This window comes from Schistocerca cancellata, chromosome 1 (assembly GCF_023864275.1).
Source record: "Schistocerca cancellata isolate TAMUIC-IGC-003103 chromosome 1, iqSchCanc2.1, whole genome shotgun sequence".
NCBI classification, from domain to species: Eukaryota; Metazoa; Arthropoda; class Insecta; order Orthoptera; family Acrididae; genus Schistocerca; species Schistocerca cancellata.
This window is the reverse complement of record NC_064626.1, coordinates 671,986,954-672,004,692: the sequence shown is the minus strand read 5'-3', so window position 1 is coordinate 672,004,692 and position 17,739 is coordinate 671,986,954. Positions and strand designations below refer to the sequence as shown.

Below are 17,739 nucleotides of genomic sequence, written 5' to 3'. Positions count from 1 at the left end.
GTTGCAGTAGATATTCAGAGATGAAGAGGCTTGTACAGGATAGATAGCATCAAACCAGTTTTCAGACTGAATACCACAACAGCAGTGTATATTTCACCCCATCCAGTCAAATTTTTATTTTTATGGGAGACTACTACTTTTTCTACATATTTAGCTGTAATTCATTCAAATGTAGTTAGAACTTTGCCTGTGATCATGATCTACTTAAATCAATGCCTCATTTTGATACAATAACAGAAAACACATTTAAATATTCCAATATTTCTGAAGAATTGATTTTGGAAATCTGTAGACTGCCAACTATGACACCAACTTTAGATTTTACAACTGACTGTATCACCTTTGATTTATTTGTATGTTTCAGAATGAATTTTTTGTGTGCCATTTATTTGCTGCCTTTATCACCCTTCTAAAAAAAGTTTTATACCTTTTTACACAGTTTATAACTTTTCAATGCATTATGGAACTGTCTTTTTCTGGCACTTGACACTTTTACACCAGCAGTTATCCATTTCAGTTTACTTGTCATCTTTTTATGACAGACTGTAGGGGGAAATAATTTATTAAAAACATGCAAGAAATCTGCCGCTCTAAATGGGTGAAGCACAAGCCAATCAACTTTCACAAGGCTTTCGCTATCAGTGTTCACAAAATTCCTTTCTATTGTTATTTAAAAGTTATAACTGCATTTTCCATCACTAAACAGTTAAACTGTTTGCAGAAGAAGTATGTAAAAACCTCGTTACTCTGGCTAATGTTCATTAACAAATATATAGATTTGTCTTACTCCTACCCTGTGATATCACCAGAGCATCAGCCAATAACAGGGTGTTTTCAATCACGACACCAGATCTTCATTCTGAATGATTTTTAAGCTTTAATTACATAAAAATAACAAACATTTTGTGAGAATATTGACTGTAAATGCTATTTATATGTTATAATCAATCAGAATAACCAAACCATACTTTTAACATATGAAAATAACCTACTAAACGTACTGGATTTGAAATAGCTACACAGAACAAGCAAAGAAAGCACAGATGGTGGAATAATAAATGTGAAGAAGCACTTAACACAAAAAAGCTTGGAACAGATGGTATAGCAGCAAAAACACACAGTAATTGTAAAATCTATCCATTTTAGAAGAAGTGAACACATAAAATTATTGGGGAAAACAAACAAAGAAAATGATGGGGAGGCAAGCCAAAAAAAGGAATTAGGAGAAAAGCAGACTGAACAAGAGATCTTACTCAACAGAGACAAATTCAGACTATTTGTCAAGAAATTCAAATGTTTTCAGAAAATCAACTGGTGTCAAATCATCATGTGAGAGGAAAAGAGCTCATTCTGAGAAAATGGAAGTTTTGGTGGGTGATGATGGATGAGAGATACAAATAGTTATGTTGATGTGGTCCTTGGTTGGTCTATAACGAAATAAAATAAAAAAATTTAGGACTGATTTTCAGGTGGTGTTTTTATTTTCATGTGGAGAGAGCAAGTATTACAGCTGACTGAAGTTCCTCTACTATGGCTCACGAATAAATCACAATTATGCCTCCTCTCTGTCAACAGATCATAAGCATACGCACTTCTGAAGTTGCGCAGCCACTGCCATTTGATCTTATCAACACATTTTACAATTTTTTTGTTTCACTGATAAAAGTGTTAAGAAAAGCAATGTTTGTGTGTAAATTAGCTCTGATGAATGGAAAAGAATGCAAAAAACAAAGTGGACTGCATTTTATAACACAACGATAAAAAAGTCAAAATTAAATTTTTCCACATCAGCTGTCTTTTTATAAAAATGTCACTGAACCTGTAACTTTAAGAAGAAAACATTTAGATTTAAAAACTTCAATGGCTGACTTCCTTTATATCTTCAGTTACATTATTTGCCAAATATTTTAAACACAAATTGCTTAATAAGCTAACTACAAGAAAATCATTTGGAACTTCGGTATTATTATATCATTCTTATAAATGTATGAAGAAGAGAATCTGAGAAATGTATTTTACTGCATTCTTATTGTTGGCTAATATGCACTATTATACACTGTGAATAAAATTATGTTAATGAACACTCACATACTGTAGGAACCTATGCAGTTCTGGATGTGAGTTTGGATCATTTGTTGCTTCAAAAAGTGGCAAAAAAATATTGTTCAGTATTTCTTGAAAGTTGTCCATCAGTTTGTTTGATTTGAATATATCACTGAAAAAAGAAGAAATAAAACAAATTAATATAGTAAGTATACACGTGAAATATATATTAACAGGGGAAAAAACTGAAAAAAGGTTACGTGAATGTTGATTTGAAATATTCTTCATTCAATTTCTGTTTGTAATCATAACACAAAAATTTTATTTTGACAGGTTCACAGGGCGCTATCAATAAAAGTCAAAACCTTGAGGGTGGATAAAGAAGAGAGCTTTCCAGCAAAGTCACTTGCTTGTCTTCCCTTTGCTGCCAATTTTTTTTGGAGATAACCAGAATCCTCCTAAAACTTCAGGTTTAAGTAGTTTTGTACCCACCATCTAAGATTGCAGACCACCTGGGCTCAGTAAAGTACAGTTCATTTTTGTGGACAATTAGAATTTACAAAATACTTTATCAATGTGTGATATGCTTACATGGGCTAGACCTCAAGCACTGAAAGAACACTGCCCCAATCATCATCTCTATACTCGACATTTGCAAGCAACCAAGTCTGTTACTGTTAAATATTGTACTCCACAAGACAGTCAATGGAGTATGATAAGACGACAGTTGTGGCTCCAATAACGTCTCTTTTAAGCTCCATTAATAAAGAGCTTATGCAAATAAACATGACAAAAAATCAGATGTGCCATGATAGCAAGTACAATCTGAATAATGTGTGGAAACCTGTTATTACCAATACTTTCTCCACACCAAGATCACAAGAGTACACTGATGGCCACTGGGAGCAGCTATCCTGAGAACAGCTCAGTTCAGGAGTTCCACTGGTGATGGTGCTACTTGCGAGTTAGTGTGGTCAATATGCCACCACATCCTTAATGCATGCACTGAATACACATAAAACAGCAGGACAAGAGAAGTCTCTGTCAGTCTTCAGTGATTCACTTGATGACGACTGGCAGGTGCCCAGTCGAAATATCACAGGGTATAGTAAATGACAATTGGCTTCAAGCCCGAAACTTGTTTCGAATAAGCAATAGTTGTCCATAAAAACAGCTCACACATCAAGAACACATTCCACTTGATAGTTTTTCAGAGTCAGTTTAGTTTACAAGATAGGCTCGATATTTGAGGGACGTAAGAGTAGAAGTTACACAAAAATGAGTTTCCTGTATTGCAATGCAAATTGCTGGACAAAGGGATAGTAGTTTCAGTGTAACGAGGTGGTGAATGTAGCCATCACAATTCCACTGGATATATTCTGTAATCTGTGGTGGTGTGAATGTGGTCCTAGATGGTTGATGGTTCACTATTCGCTTGGCCCCACGTTAAGGAGAGTGAGCTTCATTTACATAATTCCTGAATCAGTGGAAAGAGGGAGTCTGTGTAATGGTACTTGAATTACGTAACCGTTACGGAAGCTCACCTGAACCTCTCGATACCACCAATATTCTACTGCGTTATATTTCTGAGACAACACTCAGATTTGATTTCATTAATATAGAGGTACTTTAATACATCGATATGTTTGTATTACAATGATACTATTCTTATGTGTATTCTTTCTTTTGTCACTGTGATCTTTAATGTACTTGTAACTCTTGATTTTTGGGCACCTAGGCGATTATTAGTTAGTTGTTAGAGAGTCGGACCTTGAAAAAGTCAAGTCTTGGATGTCATGTTGGAAAGACGCATATTGTAGTCAGCTTATAAAATGTGAGCTTTAACAGTGAGGAAGATGTTTTCAAGTATGTTTTGTATTGTGAAGTGATGTTTAGTGTGGTTGGTTCAAATGGCTCTGAGCACTATGGGACTTAACATCTGTGGTCATCAGTCCCCTAGAACTTAGAACTACTTAAACCTAACTAACCTAAGGACACCACACACATCCATGCCCGAGGCAGGATTCGAACCTGCGACCGTAGTAGTCGCGCGTTTCCGGACTGAGCACCTGAACCGCTAGACCACTGCGGCCGGCTGTTTTGTGTGTTATATGATATTGCAACAAAAGCAATAAAAAGGAAGTGTAACTTAAATTCAGAGTGCTGATTACTTTTTACATCACAATTGTCCTGCAAAAGTGTAATCTTCAAGAATGGTTTGTGAAGCGCATCTACAAAACTTTTGAATATAGCAGAATAAAACCTAGGCCTCTTTGCATCCGAGCTTGGAATCATCACCACCTGGATTTTCGACGATTGAGACATGATTTTACAATGAGACCAGCACGGGAAACACAAAAAGATGAGTGCCTAGTTTATTCATTATTACATGAAATTACTTTATTAACTGTGATCTAATGACACCTGCCACATAATAACTTTGTTGTTGCCCAAAAATGCAGTATTTAGCAGCATGAGCAACACCACAATCATTATTAAATTTTTACCTTTGTTGTGGTGGGGTTGTTAGATCTGGTGTGGTCAAAGCAGACAGATCTACCTTTATTTTATAATTTTTCTTGTCATCGATTTCCTTTTTTCCTTTATCTGATGTATTCTGAGTGGAATTAGGGTAGCAGACTGTCCCAGTGGATGAATGAGTTACTCTGCAGTCTGTAGCACATGCCTCTTTTAGCTGTTGGCCCTTAGGGCCACAGGATAGTAGTAGAAGTGAAGGAAAGTCAAAGCAGGATGGGGTAAACTTCTAATGTTTGTTGTAAGCCAGGAATTGTTTTATTCTGGCAGAGTCTGGGGGGCTAATGTTCCCAGTGCAGGTTTCAAGTTATCCTGTTATGGGGCCTCATTGTACTTGCCAGAGAAAGAATGTTACAATGGATACCTCTTGAAATAAGCTGGATAAAAATAACAAAAATTAATATAGTGTGGGTAGAGGTTATTTAAAGCCTAGCTGTGTACAGCATACAGATTGGACTGCACACCATTATACGTAGTTCTTCATCCATCTGCATTATTAAATTATGATCGAACATGATATCCTGCACCAAGTGGGGTCTCTTAAGGGGTTATTTGGATATGAATATCACCAAGCAGGTCACAGGAAAACTAATTGCCACAACTGGTCGAGGAATACTATTTTAATTATGAAGGAGCCAATTCTCATTTTGGCAACTGGCACTTCTACAAATCTGTCTGCAATCTGTTCTCTGAAAAACAGCACTTACGCAAACAGGGAAGTATTTCTTGAGTTTGGTACAAATCAAATATTGTGGGACATGTATTTCAAGTTGGCTTTCTTTCAATGGTGTGGTCAGGGAGGGAAATATCTTAGGGCTGCACTTTTCTGTGTTGAAATTGCTCTGGCATTCTGGTGGACTGATGAGGCCTCCTGGCTACACACATGAAAAAGTTCAACTCATTTTATGCTAAATGATCTGCCATGGACCTATTCACCATTACCAGGTGCTCACCACTTGGGGCTAGCCCATTAATACAGCAGCAGTTGCCTGGCATGCAAAACTGTTATCCATGGTCCCTATCTCCCTAATATCCAGGTAATGACAGACATGCATACTCAATCATATATTGGGAATTGACAGTGCTGGCACTAACAGTAAAAATCCTTCTTGCTTAGAGGCTGCCACTATGGAGTAGCTGACGAAGCCTCATATCATTGTTGTTGTTTTTGTTGTTGTTGTTGTTGTTGTTGTTGTTGTCGTCGTCGTCGTCTTCTTCAGTCCCGAGACTGGTTTGATGCAGCTCTCCATGCTACTGTATCCTGTGTTAGCTGCTTCATCTCCCAGTACTTACTGCAACCTACATCCTTCTGGATCTGCTTAGTGTATTCATCTCTTGGTCTCCCTCTACGATTTTTACCCTCCATGCTGCCCTCCAATACCAAATTGGTGATCCCTCGATGACTCGGAACATGTCCTTCCAACTGATCCCTTCTTCTAGTCAAGTTGTGCCACAAGCTCCTCTTCTCCCTAATTCTATTCAATACCTCCTCATTAGTTATGTGATCTACCCATCTAATCTTCAGCACTCTTCTGTAGCACCACATTCCGAAAGCTTCTATTCTCTTCTTGTCTAAACTATTTATTGTCCATGTTTCACTTCCACACATGGTTACACTCCATTCAAATACTTTCAGAAACGACTTCCTGACATTTAAATCTATACTTGATGTTAACAAATTTTTCCTTCTTCAGAAACGCTTTCCTTGCCATTGCCAGTCTACATTTTATATCCTCTCTACTTCGACCATCATCAGTTATTTTGCTCCCCAAATAGCAAAACTCCTTTACTACTTTAAGTGTCTCATTTCCTAATCTAATTCCCTCAGCATCACCCAACTTAATTTGACTACATTCCATTATCCTCGTTTTGCTTTTGTTGATGTTCATCTTATTGCCTCCTTTGAAGACACTGTCCCTTCCGTTCAACTGCTCCTCCAAGCCCTTTGCTGTCTCTGACAGAATTACAATGTCATCGGCGAACCTCAAAGTTTTTATTTCTTCTCCATGGATTTTAATACCTACTCCAAACTTTTCTTTTGTTTCCTTTATTGCTTGCTCAATATACAGATTGAATAACATCGGGGAGAGGCTACAACCCTGTCTCACTCCCTTCCCAACCACTGCTTCCCTTTCATGTCCCTCGACTCTTATAACTGCCATCTGGTTTCTGTACAAGTGGTAAATAGCCTTTCGCTCTCTGTATTTTACCCCTGCCACCTTCAGAATTTGAAAGAGAGTATTCCAATCAACATTGTCAAAAGCTTTCTCTAAGTCTACAAATGCTAGAAATGTAGGTTTGCCTTCCCTTAATCTTTTTTCTAAGATAAGTTGTAGGGTCAGTATCGCCTCACGTGTTCCAACATTTCTACGGAATCCAAACTGATCTTCCCCGAGGTCGGCTTCTATCAGTTTTTCCGTTCATCTGTAAAGAACTCGCGTTAGTATTTTGCAGCTGTGACTTATTAAACTGATAGTTCGGTAATTTTCACATCTGTCAACACCTGCTTTCTTTGGGATTGGGATTATTATAATCTTCTTGAAGTGCGAGGGTATTTCGCCTGTCTCATACATCTTGCTCACCAGACAGTAGATTTTGTCAGGACTGGCTCTCCCAAGGCTGTCAGTAGTTCTAATGGAATGTTGTCTACTGTGGGGGCCTTGTTTCGACTCAGGTCTTTCAGTGCTCTGTCAAACTCTTCACGCAATATCGTGTCTCCCATTTCATCTTCATCTACATCCTCTTCCATTTCCATAATATTGTCCTCAAGTACGTCGCTCTTGTATAGACCCTCTATATACTCCTTCCACCTTTCTGCTTTCCCTTCTTTGCTTAGAACTGGGTTTCCATCTGAGCTCTTGATGTTCATACAAGTGGTTCTCTTTTCTCCAAAGGTCTCTTTAATTTTCCTGTAGGCAGTATCTATCTTACCCCTAGTGACATATGCCTCTACATCCTTACATTTGTCCTCTAGCCATCCCTGCTTAGCCATTTTGCACTTCCTGTCAATCTCATTTTTGAGACGTTTGAATTCCTTTTTGCCTGCTTCATTTACTGCATTTTTATATTTTCTCCTTTTATCAATTAAATTCAATATTTCTTCTGTTACCCAAGGATTTCTATTAGCCCTCGTCTTTTTACCTACTTGATCCTCTGCTGCCTTCACTACTTCATCCCTCAAAGCTACCCATTCTTCTTCTTCTTCTTCTTCTTCTTCTTCTTCTACTGTATTTCTTTCCCCCATTCCTGTCAATTGTTCCCTTATGCTCTCCCTGAAACTCTGCAACGTCTGGTTCTTTCAGTTTATCCAGGCCCCATCTCCTTAAATTCCCACCTTTTTGTAGTTTCTTCAGTTTTAATCTACAGTTCATAACCAACAGATTGTGGTCAGAGTCCACATCTCCCCCTGGAAATGTCTTACAATTTAAAACCTGGTTCCTAAATCTCTGTCTTACCATTATATAATCTATTTGATACCTTTTATACAATCAAAAAAGCATACTGGTTACAATGTACCTCATATCATACTGGCTACTGTGTTGCATCTTGGGCACATTGCACATACCACTTATGTAATTGATGCTGAAGATGGAACTGCACTATTATTGGGACATGAATCATATTGGGTGACATGCATGCCAAATAACTGCTCACAAAAGATCTTTGGGGCCCTTGGATATTTGAGTTGCCCTGTTGCTGTTGCTGAGCAACCACCCACCAGCATTTGAGCTGTGATTTTTTTTTTCTCAGCTATACTTTAGACCTCTGTAACATAGCCCCTTTTTAACCAATAGGCATTAAGATAATAGCTTATTGCAATATCTATTGGGTGTTACCTCAAGTGGGACTATGTTACCCAGCAGGACTAATTCCACCCTGCTTTACAGTAACTAAAAGAAAGGTGGGGGCGGGGGGGGGGGGGGGGGGGGGAAGGGGGGGGGGAGGCTAGGAATAGACCACCAAAAGCAGATTCATTAGGTTTACTTGAACAAGCATTGCATACTTCATCATCAGAAGCCATCAATTTTTCCAACTTAACTGCTGATCAGGCCACAAATTCATTTGGTCACTAATAAGGAGTAGTTCTTCTAAGCAAATAATGGAAATTTTGTGCTACTCAGCAGCACATCTCTCTAGTTCCTTTATATTTAGTCAATGAATGAAAGCATATTTCTTTATAGACAGAAATATAAAGTAATAACACTAATGTCTGAAAGTGGAGATAAGCAAGTGACCTCTAACTATAGAAGCATCTTCCTCCTTCCTGTGTTCTATAAATGTTTTGATGGTATATATCATAATTTTAATTGGTAAACTAAAACGGCATGTCATTAAACACATTTCCCTTGCATGGAGTCATACGGTATGTCAACTACAGAAAAGTTGCCACAAGTGTTCTGATGAAAGGCCCAAACACATCTATACCAGACACAGCCAGAAGTAGTATGGGACATGCTCACAACTAGGTCACAGCAAATAGCATAGCACTCAATCTTATGAAAACCCATAAAGTACACACAATCCAAAAGAAAGAAAAATTACTTTCAAATACTGAAAGGGGAGATCATAAACAGAAATTGGTTGAGGTTCTGTGTGTATTTTCCCTACGTGTCCAGTCGAATAATAAACTGAGATTGTACCAGCAGATGGACAAGTTAACCAAAAACCTCACTTCTGCCTGCTTTGCAATTACAGATGTTTAATTATGTTGACCTACATGTGGGATTGCTTACATGCTTTGCATACTTGCACTCAATACTGTCACTTGTGGCATAATCTTCTGAGAGAATGTCACATAGGTCAAAACTTTGTCTTACTCTCACTCATATGCTAACACATTTATTTTCAAATGCTATTTGTGACTAATAACAAAAGTGACCCAAGAATGAGCTTTGAAATTATTAACCACACCACTACAAGTAAAAGTTACTTCCATATTTGAATCTCTATCTATGGTTCAGAATGGTGTTTTCTATTCTGGTGCAAAAGTCTTTGACATGTTGCCAGCAGCTATCAGGAAGGACCCTGGAAACTCTAAACTCGAAAAATTAAAAAAAGAAAAACATACCTTATTAACCAATCATCCTATAATCTATAAGAATATTGGACTTTGGGATGCAAATCCAAACTAACACTAACATTCACATTAAGCAAATTTTCAACTTGACATGTATATTGATAGTTGATAATCTTCTGTGTAAGTTACATAAAGCAGCCGGGTAGCGTAAGAGGAAGACCAGTGGTTATTTAGGAAGTAGCTGCTTTTCTGCTAATAGAAACAGTGATAAAGTAACCATCATCAATTACAATAGAGTCTTGATATTTCGAGTTTCACATAAATCAGAGCCTCCTAAAAGGAAAAAAATAAAATAAAAATAAAAATAAAAGAGTAATAAATAAATATAAAAACTGTTGTATAGCATATCAATCCCTGATCCATTTTCTCCACTCGCTCACAGCAAAACACCAGATGAATCACTCAATCTCCTCAATTGTCTCTTTGTCAATAACACAATGCATATGCTTCTCTCTGTTTTTAAATGTTTATAAAAGCAATCAATCCTATTGTTGAAAGTGGTGTTTTACATTTGTCATTGTCGGTACAGTACAGTTCTGCGTTTTGTTTTCTTTATTGACTGTTTTTGTTTGTACACCTTCTAAAAATGATTGCTGCAACAAAGAAATGGAAATTTGTGCCTTGGAAAGTCAGAAGGATTGGAATGACATGACAAAGGACAAACAATTACGAAATGCTCTCAAATTCGGTGACGCGGAGGTTACTTTTGATGACTGATGAAGAGACAGATTTAAATTGGAACAGTTTTCTTCACGGAAATGCTCTGAAGAATCTCTTAACTGAAAAATTATAAAGAAGTCTAGGTTAAAAAAAAAACAAGTGAGGTATTGTTCCTGTGGTTTACACACTAAAGACAGAAGGGGTCTCCAATGTCTGGCTCAATTTTATAGTATAAAGCCTTGGTTTTTTTTAGAAACAGCTACACGAGAGAGGAGACAGTTTTGCTGCTAGTGTGGACTGGCTCGACAAGTGGGAGAAGAGGTATGGAGTGTCTCAACTAGATGTATGCAGAGAAAAACTATGTGATGACTCTGAGGCTATTTTGGAATTTATTGTGAAGTTTAAAAGAATCGTACCTAAAAAAATGTATCTAATGAACAAATTTACAACTTGACAAAGCTGGTTTCAATTTCAGAAAGTTTCCAGCAAAAACACTTTCTTCTTATGAGGGGGGCAAAAAAGGGAACTCCTCAGCACAAGAAAGTAAACAACAGCTCACAGTTATCAGAGCTTCAAATGTAACTAGAAACAACACACTAAAACTGGTTGTGACTGGAAAGTCTGTCAAGCCAGGAGTGTTCAAGAATGTACTATGTCAGCTCTTCCAGATATCTACATACCTGGATGAGTCAGGAAATCTTTAAGAATTGGTTTTTGAACTCAGTTGTATTGGAGTGCGAAACATTTATAAAAGAAAGCTATTTTGATAAGTGTTCCTCACATCCAAGTATAGATGAACTGCAGTGCAATGGGGTTCAGCCTCATTTCTCACCCCAAACACTACCAATTTGATTCAGCCAGTAGATCAGCATATTCTAAAATGGCTGAAGAGAAAACGTCATTTTTGATTGTTACAACGGGTTTTGTATTTGGAAGACAATGAAAGCAATGTAGGAGCTTTAAAGAATGTGAAACTGAAGGGCATTGTGTACTGGATCAGTGACTCAGAGTGAGAGAGTAAGACTCAGTTTCTAAGTCATGGAGAAAATTCTACAGGAAAGTACACCTAACACAACAACTAAAGATTTTGACAATGAAGATGGTCACTTGTTGTGTGCATTAATCAGAAGGTTGCCAGGCTGTGAAGAGGCATAAAATGTGGAAATAACTGAATGGTTGAATTCAGACAAACAGTTATAAATTAATGACTCCTCTGTGATAGATATGGTTAACACCCCAACACAGTGTGAGAGTGATAGGATGACAAGGCTGAGACTGTACAATGATGAGTCACATTGATGGATAGGCTGCTCAAGGCCACTGTGTGCTATGTGGAATGACAGCCAGATGGGATACCAACCAACATGCTGCTCTTCACATGGCAGCATGATGTTGCTGCACCAAAAAAATAGCACCTCCACACAACAAGGACACTCTCCAATTATTTTACAAAGTAAACAGTTATCAGACTAAAGTAAAAAATTGATTCTGTCAAAGTAAGTGCCTAAACACTTCATTTTATTAAAGTTCATATTTTTAAGTCTGTATTCTTATCAACATCATTCTATTTCTTTTTTTCCACATAAATTTGAATAGTTCAAAATGGTTCCGGTCCCATTCAACTTAACTACCAAGACTTTACTGTATCAGTTCAGTGGACTAGCAGCAGTATCTTACTCAGACTCATAATTCATCACAATTACTTTGTCACTGTTTAACTGACCCTGTGACTTGTCCTAAAAGAAGACTGAAAAAAGGCAAACTATGTTTGTAGTGTTTGTAAATTTAGAGAAAATTTTTGACAATGTTGATTGGAATAGCACTCCGTCTTCAGGCCACGAGTGGCCTACTGGGACCATCCTCAGTGGAGGATGCGGATAGGAGGGGCGTGCGGTCAGCACACCGATCTCCTGGTTGTTATGATGGTATTCTTGACAGAAGCCGCTACTATTTGGTCGAGTAGCTCCTCAATTGGCATCACGAGGCTGAGTGCACCCCGAAAAATGGCAACAGCGCATGGCGGCCTGGATGGTCACCCATCCAAGTGCCAACCACGCCCAACAGCGCTTAACTTCGGTGATCTCATGGGAACCGGTTCATGATAGATGATCTTTTCAATTCACCTTAAGCATCACTGGTGAAAAACATTTAGCTTGTGAGCAAATTTTTCTGACATTTTCTAGTCTCACATGTGTACATGGCCATCTATAAGATGATAGAGGAGTACAGCCAAAGTTTTGTGGCCATACTTTCAGAGTCTAATTGCCATATGGGTTGCATTCATTGGAACAATGTAGATTTTCCAGTTCTGATGGTGATGCCTGCATCTATGTCCCAATTATTACAGATAAGGCTGCCAAGACATGGAAATCGGTCAACACCTAGTAGTACATTCTGCTGCACTATAATTTGAGAAACATTTCCATTCTTATGCACAATGTATTTGTTTCACTCTTATTTATTTTTGGTTCTACATAACTGGCTATTCCATCCAGTTTGGTAGCCACTGACTGTAAACTTTGAGGGGTTTCTGCCAGAACAACAGTATTATCAACAAAATCCAGATCCATAAGCCTAGTTTGCTCATTCAAACATATGTTCAATTAGGAGCACAGTTTCTCTCATTATGAAATCTATGACTAATACAAAAAGGGATGGTGACAAAATGCACCATTGTTTGATGTGTTTCATAATACTAAAGAAAGGGGTGTTTCCATCTTCTGTTCTTAAATAGTAACACAAATGTAGATACAGGTTTCTGAACTCAGTAATATGATGATCAGCAATTCCACATAGGCTGACAATATGCCATAATTATTCTTGGTGTGTACAGTCAAATGCTTTTTTGAAAGCAACAAAGTTTAGGTGGAGTGGACAGTTGTATTCTACACATGGTTCTATTACGTTTCACAGAATAAATATTTGTTCAAAGCATGATCTCCCACTTAGAAAGCCAGCCTGTTGTTCTCACAGTTGACAACCTGCTGCGTCTTGTTTCCTTTTTAAAAGGACAAGATAGAAGACTTTGCATGGCACCGAGAGAAGTGTGGTACCTCTCCGTTTGCACATTTAGTTAGATTTCCTTCTTTAGTAGTTTAACAATGATGCCATGCCATACCATGCCATGCTTCCAGTCTTCTGGAAAGTGTCTTGTTTGCCAACATACATTGCACGGTTTTTCAGAATTTTGGCTGACATTTCATCCAAACCAGCTTCTTTATTGGTTTAAGTGGTTTTCTTGCTGTACAAACCTCTACTGGTACAATATCACCTGGTTTTTGCCATTAGCCCTTACATTTTGGCTCATTTTCAAAGTTTTAAGTATTAAGTGGATAGGGCTGGTATAACCTTTCTTTGAAGTACTCAACCCATCGAGCAGCTTGTTCATCTTTAGTGATCAGAATTGTGCCAGTTTTGTCCTTTATGGGGCCATCTGGGAAACTATTAATTACATTAAGTTTTTGAACAAAGTGGTATAATATGCCCATGTTATTTTCAGAGCCAGCATTTTGCACCTCTGTTGCTTTAGGTTCAAGTCACTCTTTTTCATCAACTCTACAACTGCTTTTGATGAATGGTCTGATTTGGAATATTTATGCCTAGCTATCTGAAGTTGTTCTTTATCTTTAGCCTGTTCACACTGTTGCTTTATGATCTTTCCGAATCCATGCTCTTTCCCTGTTCGTCTCCGACATCCAATTGTCTCTTCAGCATATATTCTCACAGATTCCTTGAATTTAAACCATTGCATTTCATCAGATAGAGCTTGAAGTGCTTGCAATTGATTTTTGAGGCTGATTATGAAAGAATTTTCTCCTACCTCATCTTTTAGCTTTCCCATATCAAACAGTCATTCAGGTTGTCAGTGTTGCTGTGATTTGAACATCACTTTCACGGCCACGAAATGGTCCAACCCAACATACACAGCTTGACAGGTTCATGTATCTCATACAGATGACTTCTGTTAGCTGTTGATATGAACATACTTAATTTCATTTAGTGTTTCATCAGAAGAACACCAGGTTGTCTTATGTATCATTGTATGTATAAACAAGCTATCGCTTATACCGAGCCCACAAGAGCTACAGAATAATTTCAAGTGTTCATCATTGCCATTCATGCATTGTGCTGTTGGAAAGGGTAAACAACATGTTAAAGCCATTATGTTCATTGCTAAGTGATGCATTCATATCACCCATAAGAAGTACAAGATATGACAGGCGTTTCATTACAAACATTGTGCAGCTTCTCAAAAATAAATAAATAAATAAAAAATAAATAAAAAAACAGGCTTGTCTTCATCATTTGAATCTTCAATCAGTGCACAGATTTGCACAATAGTTCTTCTAGGGTGAGTATAATGAAAGTATGCAGTGATGATTTGATCATTAACTACTTCCCTTTCAATGAGAACCTTAATCACTTGTTGACTAAGTACTAGTCTAACACCATGCAAATGTTTATTGTTATGCCATCATTGGCTATTTGATCACTACCTGTCAAACAAACTTCACAAAGGTCCATTATGCCTAGTCTACACTGACTGAATTCACAGAATACTTGTGCAAGTTGGCCTGTTTGATTTATTGAGCCCACATTCCAAGTTCCAATCTGGATCTGGACAATTTTTTTGCAGTAAACACTGAATTCAGTTTGATAGGTGGCTGTATGTCCAGTCCCATCATTCTTGGATTACTCAAGTCACTGTCATGTCCATGCCGAGATTTAGATTCGTGTTCAGGTTCAGAACTGTCGTGTACAGATAATTGAATTATTATTCTTGTTTCTGTAGCAGTAGAATGTTTTATGCAGTCAGGTTGCCAACACTGAATATGAATTTGTGCCATGTAGTATTTTCAGAAGGTAATAAATTTTATCATTTTGTTCTCCAGATTTGAATAATGTAAATGTTAACAAAAACCATCACAGCTGCATATTACGGTATGCTTATTATGCAACAACATGTTTCAATCTAAATGAACAGCATCAGGTGACCAAGTTCATCACCAGTCTTATCACAAAGGGGCCACCTGCAATACAGCTGTGGTGGTGTTCATTAACATTTTCTGAAGGTATCTGTACGCAGTGTAGCCTTGTACAAAAGTGAGATGTGGATTATAAGAAAATATAAGCTTTTGAAGAATAATGCAGAGATGAAGGACTTACACAGTTAGTGTGGAGCTGTGTCAAACAATTCTTTTAACTGAAGACCACAACAGTAACAGCCGCAGTCTTAACTGGTAGTTAGTGTACTTCACAGAAGCAGCCTGCATCTGACAGAGCACTCCTCAATAGGGTGCCATCAGTCCCATGGGTCTGACAGTGTACTTTTTATTTGGACATCAGTGCACAGGAATGGCAGTATCTTGGTTAAAAAACAAATGTAATTAAGCTTATTGAATACATTCAGTATGAAGGTGGAGTTTACATGTGCACTGATTACAAAAGGTATTCACCTGTTCAGTTAATTTTCTTACTACATTGCACCTGAATGTTTGTCTTTCAAGATTCAGAACAATATGTTATGTTTCAACTGGTACTTCTTGTATGAACACTGGCTAGAAATCCTTCAAGTTTGAGTGCATCTGCCGAGTTTCTGAAATACTGTGCTTGACATTTTCCATCCCATCACATCTTGGAATGCATTCAAAAAAAGGTTGAATGCTGTATGTTTTTTTAGTGGTCTGCTATATGCAGTCATCTGATCAGAAAGGTCGATAGCAGTTTTTCCCTAACTATATTCAGTAACAATTTCTGGTTTCCAATAAATCCCTCTTTTGATTGTAGTGTTTTCCATTTCACTCAAATGTTTGGTCGAGAGAACCATAACATCTCTTTTGTCTTTCCATTTTAGGACCGTAATTCTATTATTATTCTCTTTTGCAATCACTTCCCTGCATTTCAATTTCGTCCTTACAATCTCTTTGGAAATTTCTTTGTGATTTAGTTGAAGGGTGCCAATCAAATGCATAATCTTTGTTATTAGTTTGCTTGCCAAAGCTACATTGGTATACCAATTATCACTACATAAATTCATCATAACATTTCTTAATATGGTATCTTCTTTACCTAGTACTTAAACAGTGCAAATTTGAGAACTATGTACAATTTAAACATTTTTGATGCTGTTCCTGTGTCTCTTTTGTTTCAAATATTGACTAGCTATAATTTGTCCTCAAAATGGTATTAGAACTCATCGATGCATAGTATTTTGACAGGATCATAATATTTTTTTAATTTTTGTTCAGTTCCTCGAACTCAATTCCTTGAACTTTTGAGAGATGATCTAAAGCATCAATTAGCGTATTGTCTGTTAAAACTAGCATTCTCAACAGAATTTTGAAATGGTCTCTACACGTTACTTTTCATGAGAATGTTTGAAGAAACAATGGATCCTGGGACTGATAAGTGCATGAATTGTAGTTTCACCAATCCCATCCACAAAATCAATCCAAACAACTGCTTTCTTTCATTCTTGTTGGTTGGCACACATTGAATCAAACATTTGGAAACCATTGTGTTTGTTTAGCATACATATATTTTTCCTTACTGACTTGTTCAAATATTTATTCTGTGACAAAAATTCCACAGAAATATTTGACTGTTACTCATGTTCACATTTTCATTCTCTCCCTTTGGCAGAAGGCGCACTTATAAAATTCACAATGTTCAGCTGGTTGCCTCAAGGATGAAACTATGTACTTTGATTACTTATTGGAACATCAGATGAATTCTCAGTATCGGATGATGGCAATATCATTACATGGTGACGTCCACATGGTATCAAATAATGCACTCTATGAATCACAGTCTTCTTCTCACAAGGTTTTTGCTACTATGAGTAACAAAGTGTTTTAAAAATGATCATTTTGAAATTAGTGCCTCCTTACACAACTGTGGGTGTGTCTAACGTTTCATCATGTGTTGGATGTCTTCTTACCATACCAAGCTGGCACAAAGGACTGTTGCCTCAATGGAAAGCCTACTTTTGATTGGCTCCATGTTCAATGTATCAGTTTATAATTTGACTCGTCCCACATCCCCAAAAGTCGTTCTTCATTACGCAAATTACACAAAACCATATGGAAATGAATGAATGAGTGAAAAATTCAAATTAAAAACTGAATTGGTGTTGTTGTAGGGTGTGAAGGTCCATATGTAACTGAAGATATCCACACAGGAGACATTACTGAAGTGTGACCAACAAACTCAATAGGCAAATTGGCCTTTACAGTTCATACTCTCAAAGCTTTTGTCTGGAGATTTTTGATGGCGGTCACTTTTGCCATCTTCCAGACAGTAGGTGCTCATCCTAACAATAATATCATGTTTGTGACAGAATTAGACAAGGTGTTCTTATGGTACAGTTCTTAACATTGTAGTTTTCACATTGTTTGTGTATTATTAGTAGCAGATTCCATATT

At 37.3% G+C, this 17,739-nt stretch overlaps 1 protein-coding gene across 4 annotated transcripts in view; it reads right to left on the bottom strand.

Moving 5' to 3' along the window:
* Positions 1–17,739, bottom strand: part of LOC126183905 (AMP deaminase 2) — a 450,522-nt gene that overhangs the window by 68,036 nt on the left and 364,747 nt on the right. For all 4 annotated transcript variants that reach the window (XM_049926251.1, XM_049926258.1, XM_049926265.1 and 1 more), the window contains one exon: positions 2,089–2,215. In XM_049926251.1, the coding sequence (XP_049782208.1) occupies positions 2,089–2,215 (127 nt within the window). The remainder of the gene's footprint in view (positions 1–2,088; positions 2,216–17,739) is intronic.